We start from the raw sequence: 23601 nt of genomic DNA, 5'->3' as shown, positions 1-23601 counted from the left end.
GGATTAATGATTAAAAATTGGCAGTATTCCCCTTTTAGGCGGGGAAGGAATAAAGTAAAAATGATACATTATTGTGTTGAAGTTTGGGGTGGTAAACAGATTCGAGGAGACCACCTTTACTGGCCTGTATTTGGGTCTTTTGAAGATTGGGTTTGTCAGGCCTAAATATTTATGTAAACTCAAAGGAACCCTTTAGTCTGGAAGAAAGTGAGTATGCGCACCTCTGGATAAATTCAGATACGAGGACGCATCTATATCCTCTAAAAGGAAAAGGAGGGCGGGATAAAAAGAGAAAGGACTTAGAAGTCCCGACACCGCCCCCGCCCTATATTCCACCGCCCGCACCAACGGCTCCTGTCCTTAATGGACTCCCCGAATTAGCTAATCCAGGAGAATCGGAATCGGATCATGAAACACAGGGGTTGGTAACCTGAAGCAGGGCAAGAAATCAGAAATCTGCTTTAAGGGAGGGATTATATCCCCTACGAGAAATAGCGATGGGGGGACCCCAGCCAGGAATGGAATATGTGGCCATCCCCATTAACTCCGGGGATGTCCGAGATTTTAAGAAAAGGACAGGAGGAGGGTAAGCGAGCTTTAATGGCAACTGGCATAGTGTTTGCAGCTGCTGAGGAATAATTCTAACTGGAATAATAACTGTACATTGTATATTGTATATATAAAAGCCCGGGCATTTTTATTAAAGTATTCTTTTATACATATGTTAATATGTAAATATAAGAACTGCCATTGAGATGTATGTCTAAGGGAACAAAATTTGTACAGGCATATCATCAGCTCATCATGTTTAAATGTCCTCAGTGTAATTGTCAACAGGCAGTTAATTTACAGTGGTTTGATTTTATTTGTGTATCTATGTATTGCGAATTTTGGAGGGATTGGGATTGACTAGTAAAGAGCTTCTAGGAAAACAGTGGCATATTAACCACTGTAGATTACAATAGGAAATGTTCAAAGCAAAGAAACCTCGAGGAAAAGCCCCCTAGGGTGTATACTAACACATTGGAAGGATATAGTGGGGTGAGAGGGTACAGAAAGTAAAAGAACTCTTATCAAATATTGTAATCAGTGGTGGCCACTTTATAAACTAGAGGATGGAGCAGAGTGGCCCCTAAATGGAACTATTAATTACAACACCATATTACAGTTAATGTTGTTTTTGTGGAAAGAAGGAAAATGGGATGAAATATGGTATATTGATTGATATGTTGTTTCAGTATCTTGGAGGGAAAAGGTATGGAATTAAGTTGGACTCAGAATGAGCCTTTGGTGCTGGTATTAGAAAAGTACGGGCTGGAGAAAGATAAAGGAAGTGTTAAAAGGGTTGCTGAAGGTGTTAAAGGTGTGGCATGTAATATTTAACAGAGCTGTTTGAAATTGAATGAGCAGGGAAAGGAGATGTAGGCATTATCTAAGTAACAGTCTAGAAGTTTTGGTATATTTGCATATTTGCTGTGGTGTTTGTTCAGTTTCTCAAGCATCGGGGAGGGGGGAACAGCCTGCTCCACCAGGGGCCTCTCCAGCGGCTGCAGGGGGGCTTTGGCTCCAGCACCTGGAGCGCCTCCTCCCCCTCCTTCTGCACTGACTTTGGTGTCTGCGGGGGGGTTTCTCGCTCTCCCAACTGCTGTTGAGCAGCAGGTTTTTGTTTGTTTCTTTGTTTGTTTGTTTTCGTGGATGTGCTCTCACAGAGGCACGGACTGTATTGCTCATGGCTTGGCTCTGGGCAGCAGTGGGCCCCTTTGGGGCCAGATTAAATTGTCCCTTATCTACCATGGGGAGGTTTCTGGGTTTTTCTCACGGGGGCTGCCACTGCAGTTTCCCACTCCCACACCCCTCACACCCCCCGAACCTTGCCATCAAACCCAATACACTGGGGAACAGCTAAGTCATTACTGACTTGTAAAGCATCAGGAGGAAGAATAACGACCCCCAACAACAGACTGCGCAGTCTCAGGACAGGTCTCGACAAGTCTTGACAAGCCGGAACTTCAATGCTATAAAACAGCAACACTGGAAAGGGAAAGTTGTGTGCCATGGTGGAGCGGAGACTCCCCAGCCACCCAGCGCTGTTTTGCTTGTGTCTGCTTACCTGATTAATAAAATAATTTCAATAGACCAGTAAATTGTGTGGTCTAACTTATAACAGTTCCAAAACTGCTGAGTCCATATGGGAGACTAACACTGTCATTTTCTGTCCCATTGTAAACTTCAGAGCTTCTTTTATATTGATAACAACAGCTGCAACAGCCCGAAGGCATCTGGGCCATCCTTTACTTACTTCATCTAATTGTTTAGAGAAGTAAGCTACTGCCCGTTTATAGGGACCCACTCTTTGTGCTAGTTCTCCCAAAGCTATCCCTTGTCTCTCATGAGAGAACAACCAAAAGGGTTCTGAGAGATCCGGTAATCCCAAAGTCGGAGCGTGCATCAATTCTCATTTAAGTTGTTTAAAGGCTTTTCGTGCTTCTCCAGTCCAGACTAACTTTGACTGATTACTCTTTATCAATTCATATAGAGGCTTTACCATTAGTCCATAATTATAAATCCAAAGGCGACACCAACCTGTCATTCCTGAAAAGGTTCATAGCTCCTTTACTGTTTGGGGTTCTGGAGTCTGGCAAATGACTTCCTTACGTTCAGTTCCTAGTTCTCGTTGTCCTCCCAAACTTTCAAATCCCAAATAGGTCATGCTTTATTGAACCAGCTGGGGTTTCTGTTGAGAGATTCGATATCCATTTAAACACAGAAAATTAAGGAGACTTATAGTCCGGTGAATACAACTCTCTTTAGTCTCGGTAGCTATTAAGAGATCATCTACATAGTGTAACAAAGACCCTTCAGTGTCTGGAGGTATCCAAGTGTTATATATGGAGTGGTAATTCGAGTCAAGAAAATGGTTGATATTAATAAAGAAGGGGAAGATGTGGGAATGTGGCCATGGAGGCTGGAAAGCCCCGTGGTTGAGATAACATTAGACTCTTAATGATGATGCCGTCAGGAATATAAAAGAGTTTAGAGGGAACAAAGAAGGGTGATTCAGGAGACTCCATGCAGTCTCCAGTACTTGTTCTCCAGCCATTAAGGCATGGAAGTTTCTGGGTGTTTGCTGTTGTTGTTACATTCAAAGTTGTTTGACCAATGAAAAGTTGTTTTGAAAAGAACTGCTGTGGAGAGAAGGGTATAAGAGGGGAGCCTGCCCTCAAGATAAAAAAAAAAAAGGCAACAGGATGAAGTTACATCATCAATAAAGAAGCAGGAAAAAGAAGTGAAGAGGAACAGGCTGGCAGAACGGAGACCAGGATGGGAACAGGCACTTTGATCGCCTCATGAAGATAGGTTCAGCCAAACTCAGCAAACCGCTCAGAGAAGCTCGTACTGAAAGTTGCTGCAAATGGGTGCACCGGAGCTGGAAAGAAGCTCAAGCTGAGAGAAGCGGACCTGTGCACACAACTGCCCCTCGCTGGTAAACAGTTGCACATTAAGGGGAATAATACCTCCTTAGAAACAAAGACTGTCCTGGTAACCCTACAGCTTATTCTCCTTATAAATAATCGGACAGTTTATGATCCTGAAACATGGAACCAAATTGATGTCAAGATGTGGGACTCTGCAACTAAAAACGACAAGGTTACAGTGGGATTGCTTGGCACCTGGCGAGCAGTCTCTGAGGCCTTAAAGAGCCCTGTGGGACCACAGCCAGACGCGTGTGGTTTGCCAGACAGTGAGGGAGCTGCGGGCTCCTTTACTGATCCGACTGCTACGCCATGGGCCCCTCTGCTGCTACAGCCATCGAAAGCTTTTGCTGTTTCGCCCTCTGGTGACCTGGACGTGCCTTTTGACCCAGGCCCTATGGGCCTTGAAAACGAGATGGATGTGCTTTTCTTCGATTCGGGAAGAACGGGATACATAAGGCCCAAAGACCGAGTTGCTTGACAACTTAAAGTAAGACATATTGTTCAAAAGGAATGGAAAATGGAGACTTGTTTGTAATCAAGAAAAGGAATGGAAAATGGAGACTGTTAAGTCACAGAACTTAAAGGATTGTTTGTTACCTTTTCTGATTGTACGTATGAATAGGCGTACTCGGGTTTAGTATGTAAAGCAATGTTCTGTATATTTAGAATGTTTGATGTTCATGTGTGCGTGTTGGTGGAGAGTAGACTCCCCGCACACCCAGCGCTGTTTAACTGCCTTTTATACCTTTTATAAATATTTCTTTTATAAATATTACTAAATTCAGATTGAGGTGAGACTTCATTTATAACACAAGTCTCGAGTTCCCTTGCTAATTGGTTTCCAAAAATAATGGGGCTATTCTTGAATCCTTGAGGTAGAACCATCCACGTAAGCTGCATCTTTCTGCCTGAGTTGAGGTTTTCCCATTCAAAGGCAAATAGGTTTTGGCTTTCTGTGGCTAAGGTTAGGCAGAAGAAGGCGTCTTTTAAATCCAGTACGGTAAACCAGACTTGACTATTCTTTAATTTAGTCAGCAAAGTATAAGGGTTTGCCACTACTGGATGCATATCCTCAGTGATTTTATTTATGGCCCTCAAATCCTGAACTAGCCTATAGCTTTTTCCATCTGCCTTTTTAATTGGCAATATTGGTGTATTGTATTCTGATTTGCATTCAATCAATAATCCATACTGTAGAAATTTATCAATTATCTCTTTAATTCCTTTCCTATCTTCTATCCTCAAAAGATATTGCTTAACCTTATTGGGTTTCTCTCCTGGCTTTAATTTAATAATTATTGGGGTCACATTTTTAGCTCTTCCAGGGACTTCGGTGGCCCAAACTCCTGTATATACTTGATCTGTGATCTCTAAGGGTATTTCACTTTTAGGGTCAGTTTCTATTAGTGCCAAGCTCAACACATTTATTAGTTGTTCTTCTCCTATCCTTTATTCCATTTTCCCTTTTTCAAAGACAATTTCTGCTTCTAATTGTTCTAACAAATCTTGACCTAATAGAGATTTTGGAGATCCAGGTAGATATAAAAATCTATGTATCCCCATTTGTTTTCCCAATTTATATTTCAATGGCTTTAAGAAAAACTTTTTCTTGTTGGCCAGTGGCTCCCATCACAGTCACAAAGTCTTTATCTTCTGGTATTAGTTTCTGGTTCAGCACTGAATAAGAAGCTCCTGTTACTATTTCAATTTGTACTTGTGTCCGAGCAGTTTTAATTACTAGTCGTTTTTTCTGTCTCGGATAACTCAGCCAGCATTATATCTATACCTTTCCAATCTGGATCTAAGTTCTTCACAATTAGCTCAAATCTTATAGCAACTGCCTCCAGATCATGTCCGTGCCCTTGTACTGCTTCCTTCCAGGAATCTAAATCATTTGTTGTAAAGGGCACCTTTATTCTGGCAGGCCCATTAGTTCCCATGGCTTGCCACAAAGGGGCTTGAATTACTAGCCCTACTTTACTCCTTGTACGAGCAGTTATCAGAGTAAATTCCTTTTGATCTAAATCATCTCTCGTTCCTTCAGCTCCTGTTGAAATCAGGGGCCGATGATTACCCTAGGAAAAGGCTACTCAATTTGTCCTCCAAAGCCAGGTCCAAATCAAATCTTTTTATTTATTTATTTATTTTATTTTATTTTTTATTATTTTTCCTTACGTTTCAGAGTTGGTCCAAAAATTCCATAGGGGTTTCTTTTGGACCTTGTTGGAAGCATATTCTCAATTCCGAATTCATCCAGATATTAGTATTTACTTAACCATTCATAATTTTCGGGATGATTAGGGTCTTAGTGGGGATCGGTCAAGGGAATGCAATTGTCCACAGTTCCCTGAGCAGTCCCATCTGCAATCTGAGCTCGCACATGAACTCAGGTTGTTTTAAGAGTTAACTGCTTTTCTGTTTCCATGACAACTCTCTTGGACCCATCACCATCCCTTTGCCCCAGCGGGCTAACACCTGTGATTTTAAGATCTCATCCTCGGACTGAGATCTAATGAGATCTAATAGTTCTGCCTATTAACATTCCTACATCCTCTTTCCCTGCTCATTCAACTTCAAACACCTTTAACACTTTCAACAACCTTTTTAACACTTCCTTTATCTATCTCCAGCCTGTACTTTTCTAATGCCAACATCAAAGGCTCAGTCAGGGGCCAACTTAATTCCATACCTTTTCCCACCAAGGTGCTGAAACAACATCAGTATACAACATTTCATCCTGTTCTCCTTCTCAAAAACAACATTGACCGTAGCAAAGTATTATAGTTTAAAGTTCCATTAAAAGGCCACTTTTCTCCACATTCCAGCTTATAAAGTGGCCACCATTGATTACAATATTTTATCAATGTTTTCCTGTTCACACTTCCACCGGCAGATACTCCAATATCCTTCCAATAACTCAAAACACATCCTAAATGGCTTTTCTTTAAAATCCCACCAGTTTGCCTTCCTCCCATTTTCCCAGTTCACACTTTCAGAACACACTTATCACTTACAAAATGCAGCACACAGGTATCTTTCTATAGAGACACCAAGAACTTACTATTATCACCAATAATATAGCCAAAATCACAATAACAATAATCAGAGTCAAATTCCACATGCAATAAGTCAGAGAAACGAAATAAGTAGCACTGTAACAATATCTTTCTATAGCAACACCACGAACCTACTATTGTTACCAAGAATATAGCCAAAATCACAATAACAATAACCAGAGTCAAATTCCATATGCAATAAGTCAGAAAACCAAAATAAGTAACATTGTAACAAATGAACCTTACTAGCAAACTTGCCAGGTTCCAAAGGGCAATTGAATGCCAACAAAACCAAACAAATGAACCTTAAAGCAAACTTGCCAGCTTCCAAATGGCAATTAAATGTTAACAAAATCAAACATATACTTAAGGTGCTAGCTACAAAAGTATACACCACCCGACAGAACTTTTATATTCCTACTTATGGGCAGTTTCAAATGACCGGTCTACCAAACAAACAAACCAAAACCAAAATAAAGAATACTGTCACTTACAGAGATGGGATCCTTGTCTGCCTCCACAGGGATCCATTGAGTCAAGGAGTCCCTCCGAGAAATCCCGGGGGTACCACAGGGAGTCCTATTCCCAGCAGGTCCTGCAGTCCGGCAGACAGGCTGTCCTATCTGGGGTGCAAGATTGATTCAAAGATCGAAGCCGAAATTTCTAAGTGACGAAGTATCCATTATTGTCAGCGCTGGATGCATGGGGGATCCTTCCACCGAACGTGCATGTTCGAAGTAACAAACTATCTCATATTTATACAGCAAAACAATGAATATTCTATTAACACCTATACATATTCATTACCTAAACCCGCCTACTCTCATGTCGTATGCTAGTTAGCTTATCAGTCACAGAATCACAGAAACACAGAATTTCTAGGTTGGAAGAGACCTCAAGATCATCGAGTCCAACCTCTGACGTAACGCTAGCAGTCCCCACTAAACCATATCCCTAAACTCTACATCTAAACGTCTTTTAAAGACTTCCAGGGATGGTGACTCCACCACTTCCCAGGGCAGCCTGTTCCAATGCCAAACAACCCTTTCAGTAAAGAAGTTCTTCCTAACATCTAACCTAAAACTCCCCTGGCGCAACTTTAGCCCATTCCCCCTCGTCCTGTCACCAGGCACGTGGGAGATCAGACCAACCCCCACCTCTCTACAGCCTCCCTTGAGGTACCTATAGAGAGCGATAAGGTCACCCCTGAGCCTCCTCTTCTCCAGGCTGAACAAGCCCAGCTCCCTCAGCCGCTCCTCGTAGAACTTGTTCTCCAGGCCCCTCACCAGCTTCGTCGCCCTTCTCTGGACCCGCTCAAGCACCTTGATGTCCTTCTTGTAGTGAGGGGCCCAAAATAGAACACAGTACTCGAGGTGCAGCCTCAGCAGAGCCGAGTACAGGGGGACGATCACCTCCCTAGCCCTGCTGGTCACACTGTTTCTGATACAAGCCAGGATGCCGTTGGCCTTCTTGGCCACCTGAGCACACTGCTGGCTCATATTCAGCTGACTATCCACCTTCACTCCCAGGTCCTTCTCTGCCTGGCAGCTCTCCAACCATTCCTCTCCCAGCCTGTAGCTCTGCCTGGGGTTATTGCACCCCAGGTGCAGGACCCGGCACTTGGCCTTGTTGAACTTCATGCAGTTGACCTCAGCCCATCGGTGCAGCCTATCCAGATCCTCCTGCAGAGCTTTCCTACCCTCAAGCAGATCGACACATGCACCTAACTTGGTGTCATCTGCAAACTTACTGAGGGTGCACTCGATGCCCTTGTCCAGATCATCGATGAAGATATTAAAGAGGACCGGCCCCAGCACCGAGCCCTGGGGGACGCCACTAGTGACTGGCCTCCAACTGGACTTGACTCCATTCACCACGACTCTTTGGGCCCGGCTATCCAGCCAGTCTCTAACCCAACGAAGCGTGCACCAGTCCAAGCCAAGCGCAGCCAGTTTCTTGAGGAGAATGCTATGGGAGACGGTGTCAAAAGCCTTGCTGAAGTCAAGGTAGACCACATCCACAGCCTTTCCCTCGTCCACCCAGCGCGTCACTTTGTCTTAGAAGGAGATCAGTCCTTACGCTTGCACGAAGCCTCAAAAGAATTGTGGGCCGGGGTCTTCAGGACACGGCAGTGGTCTTTGGGAGGAAGACCGTGGTCTTCCTCAAGATGTACTTTTCACCTTTTGCTAAAGAATGCCAAGTTGGCTGAATCAGTTGTTTTTCAAGCCACAGGAATGCCGAGTTGGCTCATGTTAGCTGAAGTTTCAGCATACCTGAAGGTCAACAGATAGCGGGATTTTTCAATTAACAAGATGCTTCAACATAACAGAAGGTCGACAGATAACAAGATGTCGTATATTTTGTTCTCATTACATTTTTAACTACAAGACTTATTCTATCCTAAAGTGAGTTTATGAAATATCAAAGTATCAATACTTCAGTTACTAAACACCAAGTCGTCATTACATTTGACCTCAGTACCAAGGAAGCTCATGGAGCAGATCCTCTTGAGAGTCATCACGCAGCACTTGCAGGGCAAGCAGGCGATTAGGCCCAGTCAGCATGGGTTTATGAAAGGCAGATCCTGCTTGACGAACCTGATCTCCTTCTATGACAAAGTGACGCGCTGGGTGGATGAGGGAAAGGCTGTGCATTCTTACTGCCATGTCTCAGCAGAGACAGTGGGATATCTGCCCCCACATGATCTCTTTTCTGGAGCATGATGGGGTTGTACTGCCTATGGGACTCTGAGTTCCAGGGCCTGATGAAAGATGATCCATGCTTGGGAAAAAGAAAGCAAGACAGAGCAGCCATGACTGTTTGCGCATCAGTGCCTGTCCTGGGCCTGAGTTCTTGAAAAAGGAGTTGAGTTCACAGGGACTGGGGACTCCAGTGTGTGGCCTGATGGGACTGGCACCAGTACAAACCTGTGGATCCCCTCAGCCCTATGCATCTTGGCAACACCTGGGTCATGCCAGACACTGTGCTGAAATCTGATAGGGATGCAAAGGGAAGCTGTACCTGCTCTCCATGCCCAGACATGATGCCCATGATAAGGTGGTGGAGGAAAGGTGAATGTGGAGGCGAGACAGAGGGCCATCGTAAAGACAATTACCCATTCCCAGTTTCTGCAGTCCTTTGAGACCATCTTTGTCTGAACCTCCATCCCTAGCACAGCTCCACCCAAAGCAAGACGAACACTCTTCCCCAAGAGCTGGGGCCTCCAATGTCAACAGCGCTTGTCTAGGCAGAGACGTCACAAGTCAAGGACTGGTGGCCATTGGCTGTGGAGGAACTAGGGATGTCTTCCTCACCTTCAAGAGACAGTGCCTGAAAGAGGAATTGCTGCAGTGTGCCCCACCCTCCAGTGCCTAGAGGAATGAGGCAGTGCCCCAAGCCTATTCCCACTAAGGAATGGTTTTCTCCCTTGGCCATCAGTATCCAGATGAAAAGACCACACAGGGACACACTCAGGGTTGCTGCAAATATTTATCAAGGCTCAGGAGGGAAAGGAGGTGACTCCCAGAGGAGGCCCCGAGATCGTAGCACAGCAGGAGCAGACAAAAATCTGTTCAGCTTTTCCAATGGCAGACTTGCAACAGGGCATCAATCTACCTGGCCCCCATGGGGAGAGGGGCTAGCAGGTCTCTCCAGGCTGGTTTCTGGGGCCTCATGCAAAGCAGAGGGCAAGAGAAAGAAAAGAAAGAAAATGAGTGTGTGGAAAACAGGATAGGTAGATATTGGCCAAGTTGTCATAGACTCCAGGCTGGCCCCTTCCTGTCTGTCTTTACAGGACAAGCCAGAGATGGTCAGGTCCTCTTAGAACAACAACATGAGGTCTCTTCTTCCTTCCATTTTGGCCAGCAGCATGTTGTGAGTTCCTGGGGTCCTGGTCTGGGGCACTGTCTGGCATCTTTAGCAGGGGCGGCACCTGCTGCCACAGTAGCGGCTGGTAATGCAGGAGAGGTCACAGCACCCAGAGTTGATGGGGACGCCGTCACAGCTGAGGATGCTGCCAACGGCAGCAGAGGTGGAGGATCCCACAGCCGTGTTCTGCGGGAAGGAGCTGAGGATGGGGCCGGGCAGGGTCACCACCACGGGAGAGGGCTGGATGACGATGGTGGAGTTCTGGCACTGCCTGACGCAGGGCTCGTTGCAGCTGCTGGCCAGCGGGGTCGGGCCGCACGGCTGGCATGGCCGGCACTGGTCGTAGCAGGACATGTCTGGGGGCAGGAGGTTCACCTGGGACAGAGGGCAGGGAGGAAGCTTAAAATGGGGATGCACGAGGAGTAGCCTGTCACCACACCCTAACAGATCCAAGGCACAGGCAGTACTGTGAGCTGGAGGCTGTGCAGGGATGTGCAAGCAGTTCTTGGCTGCATCCTGACAGGGCCCAAAAGAGCAACCAGAGCCAGGCTACACCCTATGCACAAGAGCCATCATAACAAAGGCCCAGTTTTCCTCCATGACAAACCTTCTACCCCTTGACTCTCCCACAACCAGCAGTCCCAAGATATGGCAGGGCACACAGCTGATAGCAGCTGAAAGGTCCAAGGAACTGAGTCCTCCTGTGGGAGAATGAGGGGGACAAGAAGGGACTTCACACTCACCTGGTTCCCAACAAGAAGAAGGCCAGAGAAGTGGATGAGAGAGCACAGAGCTGGGCTGGCTTTTATAGTGGGCCTTGGCTGCCCCATGTCCAGAGGCATCCCTTGAAGCAGGGACTATTTTCTGACAAGCTACTCATGCATGAAAAACATCCCACCTAATGATACGGGATGTGTGTTGCCTTCCTGTGATGCTGCTTTTCATTTCCTGCTTTATGCCCTTTCCCCAAAGAAGGCAACTTCTGAGTGGCAGGTAGGGAGGCCCAAGTATTTCCAGGCAACACATGTCAGTGTGGGCAGAAGACAGCTCACGTGCTGGAAGAGTCCAGTAAAAGCATATGTTGTCAGTCTGGGTGACTTCCTAGGGACTCTCTGGGGCCCTTTTGGCTACAGGTGACCCAGCTCCTGACTGTGACCCTACCCCTGCTGACACTGCCCTCAGGGAAAACCTGCTGGACTGTTTTGCCTCCTCCTGCTCTGACCCAGGGATGTCTGTAAAGGGGGAGAGGTTGTGCAGGGCCCTTTCTCGATCACAAAAGAAAGGCCCAACAGGTCAGTGGCTGTTTTAGTTAGAAGGAATAACAAGATGAATGTAGACAGAAAGGAAGCCTTTCATGTGCAGGTGATCCTGCCTTCTACCAGCATCGGACAGAGTAGGGTGGGTTTTCCCAAGACACACAGTGCAGATCCTGTCCATAGAGAATTCCTTCTTCACTCCCATAACTTGATGCCTTTCATTTTTTGCTTTAAAAAACAAACAAAATCATACACCATCTCCTTACATGATGCAAGCTTATTTCTTTCATGACACCCACCAGTGATCAGTTGGGGCACTCCAGCACTTTCCTTACCACTGCTACTCAGGCTAATAAATGGGATTCTCAGGCCTTAAGTGCAAGGCTCAAGAAAGCTGACATTGTCTTGTCAAGAGCCCTGGCTCCAGTGCCTTCTGGAAGGCTCCCAGTCCACCTCCCCTCTCTACCACGTCAAACCATGTGCTTTGCTGAAATGCTGTCCAGAATCTTTGCCGTACACTGTGTCACGTTCATGCACATGTTCCTCCCTTGTGGGCACTTGCCTATACTGGGGCTGCCTGGGACAGACTCAGCATTCCCCGCAGCAGCCCCTAGAGTGCTGTGCTCTGCACTTGGAGATAGAACAGCATTGCCTTCACACCAACATTGGGGCTATAGTGGAGCAGTGGTGACACAGCATCAAGACTCTCTCCAAGCCCCCCAAAGCCAGGAGGTATGCAGGTGGGCACAAGGTTGGGAGGGGACATCACCAGGGCAGGTGACCTAAGCCAACCAAAGGGATATTCCATACTGGGTGATGTCCCACTGAGCAGTGAAGATGTGAAAGGGGAAGGAAAATCAGGGGTGGGCATACTGAGTCAGTGCTTCCAAAGACATCGACAATCATTAGTTGCTGATGGGAATCGGAGAATAATTTTCTTTCATTTTGTTTCCAAACATCCTTCTCTCTTTAGTTTTTGATTTCTTCTTCCTTTTTCATTTAATTATATTATCCCTATCTACACTTGTAAGCCCTTTAGCTTAAATCACATTCTCTCCGCACATCTGACGGTGCGGTGTCAGTAGTGTATCAGGTGGGACAGAGGTCCCCCATGGGGAAACCAATGCCACACATATGTCTGGGAATCAAGGGCCTGGTGCTGAATCATGCAGGGCCTGAAACCTTGGGCAGAAGTGGCATTGAACCAGAGGAACATGGGTCCTTGTGCTGTGGGAGGAAGGACGAACCCTTTGGGCGCTACACGGAAAGCGAAATAGACATATGCCTTTTTTACTCCCTCTTTGAAGAAGGATGCAAAGGAAACAGAGCTGGACTCTGGAGATGAAGCATACTTAGTCTGGGGCCAATAGGTGCAAGTTCAGAAATGGGTAGTTTTGGTTAGATACATGGAAGAAATATTTACCCTGAAGGTGATCAAGTCCTGGAGCAGATTGCCAAAGAGATGCTATTGGAGCTCCATCCTCAGAAGAGTTCAGACTTTGCCTGGACTTGATCCTTAGCAACCTGATCTGATGAGATCCACTCTGAAAACAGGGTTGGACTATGTGCGTGCTGGAGGTGCAGCCTGTGATCCTCTGGAGGGTTTCTCATTAGGACTGCTCAGGAAGCATGGGGCAACATGCACAGTCACCACATATCAGCCTTGGAGGGATGCTGTTGACAGATCGGTGTTTCTGTTAATTCCCAGGGTGACCGTTGATCACAGTATCATTCATGACAAGAAAAGAGGGTAGAGGGAATACCACTCATGCACACTGCTGCTCATGTCAAAAGATGCATGAATTCATGGGTGCACTCGCAGACACTCCTGGATGCATACTGAAGTATATTTGCGCACACATGCACAAAGACAGGTGTCCACACAGTGAGGAAAGCAAATGCTGCTCTCCTGAACTCTAGGGTTCTGATTTTACTTTCTACACTCTCTGAAGGAACATCCTGGCTTGCTGAGGCCCTGCTGTGTTTTACCTCCAGAAGATATCGAGTGGTGGAAGGCAAGGAATCCTGAGCAGCAACTCTATCTCCTTCCCACAGGAGTGAGGGGAACGTCTAGAGAGAGGTTTCTTTTGTTGCTGCTGGGTTTGTCTGAGAGCTGAGAGCTGCTGCTCTTCATCCTGGACTCAGATATCTACCTCTTGCTCCAGACTGGGAATACACTCGTGACGGCGGTGCCCAACACGCCCTTGCATCCTTCCGTGTCGTTTGTCTTTGGAAACCTCCCATTCAATGACATGTGCCATGTCTTGGTCAGGATGCCTCTTTTGCTTTTAGATGCTTTCTCATCAGATAGGACAATATACTTTTCCAGCTGTGTGGTCTGGTGATAAAAGAGCCAAATGGGTGTCCCTTGGCCCATCATTGTGAGTGCATGTGACCCACTGAACCCACATCCTTTTTCCTGCTGACTCCTCACTCCTTGCCCTATGGAACAGATTGTCCTGCTCCCCACTGGGCTTGTGCCATCCAACACCCCAATGGAGCCCCGTTCTTCTTGCAAATGCTAGGTTATCCCACCAGAACAGGACACAGTCAGAAAACCTGGGCTGCTGCGTAGCATGGTTCCTCCCTTCTTTCTGGAAATGTGGAAGAGAAATCAAAGTGTTTCTCCTCCCACAGGAAATAGGAACATCTCTATGGAGCAGAGGACCCCAGGGTAGAAAGAACAAGCTCAGTGGACAAGACTGCCCTGACATCAGCCATGGCCAAGCAGTGCGTGTGCAGAAGAGAAGGCAGATGTAGCTGGGGAGGTGAGGACCCCACTGGGAGAGGAGATGAGAGCAGCCCCTGCACATGATGTGCCTCCCAGAATCCCCAGGACCCCTGACTGTGGCAATCCTCAGTGGTTGCTGCAGCTGGAGGAGGGAGAAACCCCAGGGAGCATTTGGGGCACAGTCACACCAGAACATATCTTGTCACTGAATCTGCACTTGTTCCCCCAGCAGAGTCATTTCCGGCAGCTCTGTTGTCTTGGGGCTGGGAGGTGCTTTTCTGACTCTCTCTCCTGCTGAAAACAGGAAAGTTGGTGTGAGCATGCACCGTGGGTATCTTGTCCACACTGCCTTCCTGGGGCAACTGCTGGGTAAGTGCTGGCTTTTAATCAAGGTATAAATCTTCTTTCCCTAGGAAGCCCTCGTCAGCCTTAATGCATTTATGTGAGGAGCAACTCTTGAATCACAAAGAAAATGTTGCTAAATGTTGTCTCCCGTTTATGGTTGCTAAATGATGTCTCCCATTTCTGGTTTGTGATCTGGTTCTCTCAAGATGCTGTTTTTCTTTGAAATTTGGAAAGAGGAGATGGAGAAGAGACCTCTCCTGCTACTATAGTTCTTTCAGTCCATCTCTTTTCTGCATCTCTCTTCTCCTCCACCTATTGTCACCAGAGAAGTTTTCACCAGTCTCTGCAGTCACTCATTTCTCCCTTTCCTATAGAAAAAGCCAGATTGTGTCCCAGTGGATACAGGGACATTAAAGCTCTCCTCCCATGGACATTACCAGGGTGTCCAGTCTGTCTTCTAACTGATGTCTTCCTGCTGTGGCCTCCAGTGTCCTCCTGCTTGTCAGCACAGCCATGGCTCACTCCTGCCACCACTCACCTCAGCTTTGTTTGTACTGATGGGACTTGGAGGCCCCTGAGATGACAGGATCGAGGAAGCAGGTTGAACCTTTTCTCTATAGCTGTGTGGGCCGCTCAAGCTGCTGGTCCCAGCACACAAAGCCAGGCATGACAGACTGAGCTCTGGTCCTCTGGGCAGAAGGAGAGCAGGCAGGAGGAGCAGGCACACAGCACAGTTCTCCTCAGGGTCCACTCTGGCCAAGGAGCTCTGAGCTCTGCCCCCAAACCACCTTGCTGTGCCCCAGCCCTGGGGCCCTTTCAGCCCAGTAAAGGACAGAGAGAAAGGACGGGTCTGAATCCACTCCTGTTTGGTTGCCTGTACATTTCGACACAGAACTGCTGACCTTCTCTATCTTCCAGAAACCATGGGGCAGGTGTCTCTCACTCAGCCAGAAGGACAAGTCACCGTGGAGCAGGGAAACACCTTCCAGACCAATTGCACATATGAAACCTCCAGCTTTAATGGCTTGCTCTGGTACAAGCAAAAGAAGGGACAAGCCCCTCAGCTGATTACACATCAAGCAGTAGCAGGCACCAAGCAGAGTGACCATTTCACCACGGAGCTGAACACTAAGGGGAAATCCAGTGTTCTGCGGCTGAAAGAAGTCGAGCTTTCTGACAGTGCCTTGTACCTCTGTGCTGTGAGTGACACCCTGGTGCAGGAAGCTGCCCTGGCTGAGCAACAACGCTGGAGGAGGAGGGGACTTGTTCTCCAGAAGGATTCTGTCATTTCCAAGACAAAAGTGAATGAATCTCCAAATTGTGAATGTGCTCCTCCATCTCAGACTTCAGTGTTAGCCAGGAGATAGTTGTGGCTCAGGAGCACCTATTGATTATTGCTCTAACCCAGGAAATAGATATGTTATGTGTAGAAAGTCTTGGTCCCAGCGTGAGAGCTGTGCTGGGGCTACTACCTGATAGGCCAGACTCCAGAGAGGCCTGGATGAAGGCTTCATCCAGTGATGGCCATGTACCACCTAGGAGTCTGGCCAGGCCAGGCTGACAAGATTTGGCCAGGCAGGCACAGGCACACATGCAGCAGAGCTGGGGCAGGGCTATGCTAGGCCTGAGCTTGAGCAAAGACTGTGGGCTAGGGGCCAAGAGTCTTTGTGAAAGTAAAGCCCCCCCACACCACAGGGCCCCAAGGTGTGCAGATGTGGGAAGGCCCTCACCTGGGTGTGCAGAGCAGTGGGGCTACATGGAGCACAAGGGCCACTTCATCCTCATGGCTCTGGGAATGACAGAGGAGCTTAGTGCCTGGGAGAACACCCCCCAGCGTGTGCCCTGTGGTTGGGCTGGTGCATGCCCTGTGCCATTCACGGCCCATACACAGACCTTGCTGAGTGCACAATCAGGTCTTATTCTCACTGTTATGTCACAGTGGACACATCTTCCCCCACATGATCTCTTTTCTGGAGCATGGTGCAATTGTGCCACGTATGCGGCCTCAGTTGCGGAGCCTGACAAAAGCTGATCCATGCTTGGGGAAAAGAAAGCAAGACCGAGCAGCTGTGAGTGTTTGGGTATCAGTGCCTGTCCTGGGCCTGAGTTCTTGAAAAAGGAGTTGAGTTCACAGGGACTGGGGGCTCCAGTGTGTGACCTGATGGGACTGGTATCAGTACGAACCTGTGGATCCCCTCAGCCCTATGCATCTTGGCAACAGCTGGGCCATGCCAGACACTGTGCTGAAATCTGATAGGGATGCAAAGGGAAGCTGTACCTGCTCTCCATGCCCAGACATGATGCCCATGATCAGGTGGTGCCGGAAAGGTGAACGTGGAGGCGAGACAGAGGACCATCCCCCAGATAATTTCCCATTCCCAGTTTCTGAAATCCTTTGGGATTATCTTTGTCTGAACCTCCATCCCTAGCACAGCTCCACCCAAAGCAAGACGAACACTCTTCCCCAAGAGCTGGGGCCTCCAATGTCAACAGCGCTTGTCTAGGCAGAGACATCAAAAGTAAAGGACTGGTGGCCATTGGCTGTGGAGGAACTAGGGATGTCTTCCTCACCTTCAAGAGACAGTGCCTGAAAGAGGAATTGCTGCAGTATGCCCCACCCTCCAGCCTATTCCCACTAAGGAATGGTTTTCTCCCTTGGCCATCAGTATCCAGATGAAAAGACCACACAGGGACACACGCATGGTTGCTGCAAAGGTTTATCAAGGCTCAGGAGGGAAAGGAGGTGACTCCCAGAGGAGGCCCCGAGATCGTAGCACAGCAGGAGCAGACAAAAATCTGTTCAGCTTTTCCAATGGCAGACTTGCAACAGGGCATCAATCTACCTGGCCCACATGGGGTGAGGGTCTACAAGGTCTCTCCAGGCTGGTTTCCGGGGCCTCATGCAAAGCAGAGGGCAAGAAAGAAAAGAAAGAAAATGAGCGTGTGGAAAACAGGATAGGTAGATATTGGCCATGTTGTCATAGACTCCAGGCTGGCCCCTTCCTGTCTGTCTTTACAGGACAAGCCAGAGATGGTCAGGTCCTCTTAGAACAACAACATGAGGTCTCTTCTTCCTTCCATTTTGGCCAGCAGCATGTTGTGAGTTCCTGGGGTCCTGGTCTGGGGCACTGTCTGGCATCTTTAGCAGGGGCGGCACCTGCTGCCACAGTAGCGGCTGGTAATGCAGGAGAGGTCACAGCACCCAGAGTTGATGGGGACGCCGTCACAGCTGAGGATGCTGCCATGAGAGAACAGACTAACCCCCACCTCGCTAGTACCTCCCTTGAGGTACCTATGGAGAGCGATAAGGTCGCCCCTGAGCCTCCTCTTCTCCAGGCTGAACAAGCCCAGCTCCCTCAGCCGCTCCTCGTAGAACTTGTTCTCCAGGTCCCTCACCAGCTTTGTCGCCCTTCTCTGGACCCGCTCAAGCACCTTGATGTCCTTGGTGTAGCAAGGGGCCCAAAACTGAACACAGTACTCGAGGTGCAGCCTCAGCAGAGCTGAGTACAGGGGGACGATCACTTCCCTAGCCCTGCTGGTCACACTGTTTCTGATACAAGCCAGGATGCCGTTGGCCTTCGTGGCCACCTGAGCACACTGCTGGCTCATATTCAGCTGACTATCCACCTTCACTCCCAGGTCCTTCTCTGCCTGGCAGCTCTCCAACCATTCCTCTCCCAGCCTGTAGCTCTGCCTGGGGTTATTGCACCCCAGGTGCAGGACCCGGCACTTGGCCTTGTTGAACTTCATGCAGTTGACCTCAGCCCATCGGTGCAGCCTATCCAGATCCTCCTGCAGAGCTTTCCTACCCTCGAGCAGACTGACACATGCACCTAACTTAGTGTCATCTGCAAACTTACTGAGGGTGCACTCGATGCCCTCGTCCAGATCATCGATGAAGATATTAAAGAGGACCGGCCCCAGCACCGAGCCCTGGGGGACACCACTAGTGACTGGCCTCCAACTGGACTTGACTCCATTCACCACGACTCTTTGGGCCCGGCTATCCAGCCAGTCTCTAACCCAACGAAGCGTGCGCCAGTCCAAGTCAAGAGCAGCCAGTTTCTTGAGGAGAATGCTATGGGAGACGGTGTCAAAAGCCTTGCTGAAGTCAAGGTAGACCACATCCACAGCCTTTCCCTCGTCCACCCAGCGCGTCACTTTGTCTTAGAAGGAGATCAGTCCTTACGCTTGCACGAAGCCTCAAAAGAATTGTGGGCCGGGGTCTTCAGGACACGGCAGTGGTCTTTGGGAGGAAGACCGTGGTCTTCCTCAAGATGTACTTTTCACCTTTTGCTAAAGAATGCCAAGTTGGCTGAATCAGTTGTTTTTCAAGCCACAGGAATGCCGAGTTGGCTCATGTTAGCTGAAGTTTCAGCATACCTGAAGGTCAACAGATAGCGGGATTTTTCAATTAACAAGATGCTTCAACATAACAGAAGGTCGACAGATAACAAGATGTCGTATATTTTGTTCTCATTACATTTTTAACTACAAGACTTATTCTATCCTAAAGTGAGTTTATGAAATATCAAAGTATCAATACTTCAGTTACTAAACACCAAGTCGTCATTACATTTGACCTCAGTACCAGGGAAGCTCATGGAGCAGATCCTCTTGAGAGTCATCACGCAGCACTTGCAGGGCAAGCAGGCGATTAGGCCCAGTCAGCATGGGTTTATGAAAGGCAGATCCTGCTTGACGAACCTGATCTCCTTCTATGACAAAGTGACGCGCTGGGTGGATGAGGGAAAGGCTGTGCATTCTTACTGCCATGTCTCAGCAGAGACAGTGGGATATCTGCCCCCACATGATCTCTTTTCTGGAGCATGATGGGGTTGTACTGCCTATGGGACTCTGAGTTCCAGGGCCTGATGAAAGATGATCCATGCTTGGGAAAAAGAAAGCAAGACAGAGCAGCCATGACTGTTTGCGCATCAGTGCCTGTCCTGGGCCTGAGTTCTTGAAAAAGGAGTTGAGTTCACAGGGACTGGGGACTCCAGTGTGTGGCCTGATGGGACTGGCACCAGTACAAACCTGTGGATCCCCTCAGCCCTACGCATCTTGGCAACACCTGGGTCATGCCAGACACTGTGCTGAAATCTGATAGGGATGCAAAGGGAAGCTGTACCTGCTCTCCATGCCCAGACATGATGCCCATGATAAGGTGGTGGAGGAAAGGTGAATGTGGAGGCGAGACAGAGGGCCATCGTAAAGACAATTACCCATTCCCAGTTTCTGCAGTCCTTTGAGACCATCTTTGTCTGAACCTCCATCCCTAGCACAGCTCCACCCAAAGCAAGACGAACACTCTTCCCCAAGAGCTGGGGCCTCCAATGTCAACAGCGCTTGTCTAGGCAGAGACGTCACAAGTCAAGGACTGGTGGCCATTGGCTGTGGAGGAACTAGGGATGTCTTCCTCACCTTCAAGAGACAGTGCCTGAAAGAGGAATTGCTGCAGTATGCCCCACCCTCCAGTGCCTAGAGGAATGAGGCAGTGCCCCAAGCCTATTCCCACTAAGGAATGGTTTTCTCCCTTGGCCATCAGTATCCAGATGAAAAGACCACACAGGGACACACTCAGGGTTGCTGCAAATCTTTATCATGGCTCAGGAGGGAAAGGAGGTGACTCCCAGAGGAGGCCCCGAGATCGTAGCACAGCAGGAGCAGACAAAAATCTGTTCAGCTTTTCCAATGGCAGACTTGCAACAGGGCATCAATCTACCTGGCCCCCATGGGGAGAGGGGCTAGCAGGTCTCTCCAGGCTGGTTTCTGGGGCCTCATGCAAAGCAGAGGGCAAGAGAAAGAAAAGAAAGAAAATGAGTGTGTGGAAAACAGGATAGGTAGATATTGGCCAAGTTGTCATAGACTCCAGGCTGGCCCCTTCCTGTCTGTCTTTACAGGACAAGCCAGAGATGGTCAGGTCCTCTTAGAACAACAACATGAGGTCTCTTCTTCCTTCCATTTTGGCCAGCAGCATGTTGTGAGTTCCTGGGGTCCTGGTCTGGGGCACTGTCTGGCATCTTTAGCAGGGGCGGCACCTGCTGCCACAGTAGCGGCTGGTAATGCAGGAGAGGTCACAGCACCCAGAGTTGATGGGGACGCCGTCACAGCTGAGGATGCTGCCAACGGCAGCAGAGGTGGAGGATCCCACAGCCGTGTTCTGCGGGAAGGAGCTGAGGATGGGGCCGGGCAGGGTCACCACCACGGGAGAGGGCTGGATGACGATGGTGGAGTTCTGGCACTGCCTGACGCAGGGCTCGTTGCAGCTGCTGGCCAGCGGGGTCGGGCCGCACGGCTGGCATGGCCGGCACTGGTCGTAGCAGGACATGTCTGGGGGCAGGAGGTTCACCTGGGACAGAGGGCAGGGAGGAAGCTTAAAATGGGGATGCACGAGGAGTAGCCTGTCACCACACCCTAACAGATCCAAGGCACAGGCAGTACTGTGAGCTGGAGGCTGTGCAGGGATGTGCGAGCAGTTCTTGACTGCATCCTGACAGGGCCCAAAAGAGCAACCAGAGCCAGGCTACACCCTATGCACAAGAGCCATCATAACAAAGGCCCAGTTTTCCTCCATGACAAACCTTCTACCCCTTGACTCTCCCACAACCAGCAGTCCCAAGATATGGCAGGGCACACAGCTGATAGCAGCTGAAAGGTCCAAGGAACTGAGTCCTCCTGTGGGAGAATGAGGGGGACAAGAAGGGGCTTCACACTCACCTGGTTCCCAACAAGAAGAAGGTCAGAGAAGTGGATGAGAGAGCACAGAGCTGGGCTGGCTTTTATAGTGGGCCTTGGCTGCCCCATGTCCAGAGGCATCCCTTGAAGCAGGGACTATTTTCTGACAAGCTACTCATGCATGAAAAACATCCCACCTAATGATACGGGATGTGTGTTGCCTTCCTGTGATGCTGCTTTTCATTTCCTGCTTTATGCCCTTTCCCCAAAGAAGGCAACTCCTGAGTGGCAGGCAGGAAGGCCCAAGTATTTCTAGGCAACACACCTCACTGTGGGCAGAAAACTCAGCTCACGTGCTGGAAGAGTCCAGTAAAAGCAAATGTTGTCAGTCTGGGTGACTCCCTAGGGACTCTCTGGGGCCCTTTTGGCTACAGGTGACCCAGCTCCTGACTGTGACCCTACCCCTGCTGACACTGCCCTCAGGGAAAACCTGCTGGACTGTTTTGCCTCCTCCTGCTCTGACCCAGGGATGTCTGTAAAGGGGGAGAGGTTGTGCAGGGCCCTTTCTCGATCACAAAAGAAAGGCCCAACAGGTCAGTGGCTGTTTTAGTTAGAAGGAATAACAAGATGAATGTAGACAGAAAGGAAGCCTTTCATGTGCAGGTGATCCTGCCTTCTACCAGCATCGGACAGAGCCGGGTGGGTTTTCCCAAGACACGCAGTGCAGATCCTGTCCATAGGGAATTCCTTCTTCACTCCCATAACTTGATGCCTTTCATTTTTTGCTTTAAAAAATGAATAAAATCATACACCATCTCCTTACGTGACGCAAGCTTATTTCTGTCATGACACCCACCAGTGATCAGTAGCAGCACTCCAGTACTTTCCTTACCACTGCTACTCAGGCTAACAAATGGGATTCTCAGGCCTTAAGTGCAAGGCCCAAGAAAGCTGACATTGTCTTGTCAAGAGCCCTGGCTCCGGTGCCTTCTGCAAGGCTCCCAGTCCACCTCCCCTCTCTACCACGTCAAACCATGTGCTTTGCTCAAATGCTGTCCAGAATCTTTGCCGTACACTGTGTCACGTTCATGCACATGTTCCTCCCTTGTGGGCACTTGCCTATACTGGGGCTGCCTGGGACAGACTCAGCATTCCCCGCAGCAGCCCCTAGAGTGCTGTGCTCTGCACTTGGAGATAGAACAGCATTGCCTTCACACCAACATTGGGGCTACAGTGGAGCAGTGGTGACACAGCATCAAGACTCTCTCCAAGCCCCCCAAAGCCAGGAGGTATGCAGGTGGGCACAAGGTTGGGAGGGGACATCACCAGGGCAGGTGACCTAAGCCAACCAAAGGGATATTCCATACTGGGTGATGTCCCACTGAGCAGTGAAGATGTGAAAGGGGAAGGAAAATCAGGGGTGGGCATACTGAGTCAGTGCTTCCAAAGACATCGACAATCATTAGTTGCTGATGGGAATCGGAGAATAATTTTCTTTCATTTTGTTTCCAAACATCCTTCTCTCTTTAGTTTTTGATTTCTTCTTCCTTTTTCATTTAATTATATTATATTATATTATCCCTATTATATTATATTATTTTATATTATATTATATTATCCCTATCTACACTTTTTACTTTCTACTCTCTCTGAAGGAACATCCTGGCTTGCTGAGGCCCTGCTGTGTTTTACCTCCAGAAGATATCGAGTGGTGGAAGGCAAGGAATCCTGAAGAGCAACTCTATCTCCTTTCCACAGGAGTGAGGGGAAGGTCTAGAGAGAGGTTTCTTTGGTACATACTGAGTCTTTCTGAGAGCTGCTGCTCTTCATTCTGGAATTCTCAGCCATCTACCTCTTGATCCAGACTGGGAATACACTCGTGTGTGGTGCCCAAACAGCCCATGTATCCTTCCGTGTAGTTTGTCTTTGGAAACCTCCCATTCACTGACATGTGCCATGTCTTGGTCAGGACGCCTCTTTATGGACCATTTACTTTTCCAGCGGTGTGGTCTGGCTCCCCTTCCTCCACTAGTGGGCCTAAACTGGGATGTCCTCTTCACACTCATGGCCTATGACCAAGCTGCGTGCATCTGCCACCCACTGCAGAACTCCAGTCTGGTGGGAGGCCTGTGGGCTGAGCTCCTGCTCCCCTCCTTGGCACAAGCGGTGCTCACCCTTTTTTTGCCCTGCTC

The 23601-nt window shown here is 48.6% G+C and overlaps 2 protein-coding genes and 1 gene segment (V, D, J or C); 1 reads left to right on the top strand and 2 right to left on the bottom strand.

Annotated features, from left to right (window-relative positions):
• Positions 1–10371: 10371 nt before the first annotated feature.
• LOC116498543 (feather keratin Cos2-3-like) lies at positions 10372–11354 on the bottom strand. Its single transcript, XM_032202862.1, has 2 exons — positions 11143–11354; positions 10372–10774 (listed from the first exon to the last, which is right to left on the bottom strand). The coding sequence occupies exons 1-2, from the start codon at positions 11239–11241 to the stop codon at positions 10448–10450; spliced, it is 426 nt and encodes a 141-aa protein (XP_032058753.1). The 5' UTR covers positions 11242–11354; the 3' UTR covers positions 10372–10447.
• A 3352-nt stretch (positions 11355–14706) lies between these two features.
• On the top strand, positions 14707–16098 carry LOC116498299. The segment is given in 2 exon segments: positions 14707–14755; positions 15650–16098. Coding segments are annotated over 2 exon segments (498 nt in total).
• A 4582-nt stretch (positions 16099–20680) lies between these two features.
• LOC116498541 (feather keratin Cos2-3-like) lies at positions 20681–21663 on the bottom strand. The gene is made up of 2 exons (XM_032202861.1): positions 21452–21663; positions 20681–21083 (listed from the first exon to the last, which is right to left on the bottom strand). Exons 1-2 carry the CDS (start codon positions 21548–21550, stop codon positions 20757–20759), a joined length of 426 nt encoding a protein of 141 aa, XP_032058752.1. The 5' UTR covers positions 21551–21663; the 3' UTR covers positions 20681–20756.
• Between the last annotated feature and the right edge of the window lie 1938 nt (positions 21664–23601).

This window comes from Aythya fuligula, chromosome 24, assembly GCF_009819795.1.
Source record: "Aythya fuligula isolate bAytFul2 chromosome 24, bAytFul2.pri, whole genome shotgun sequence".
Taxonomy (NCBI): Eukaryota; Metazoa; Chordata; class Aves; order Anseriformes; family Anatidae; genus Aythya; species Aythya fuligula.
This window is presented reverse-complemented; position numbering and strand designations above follow the sequence as displayed.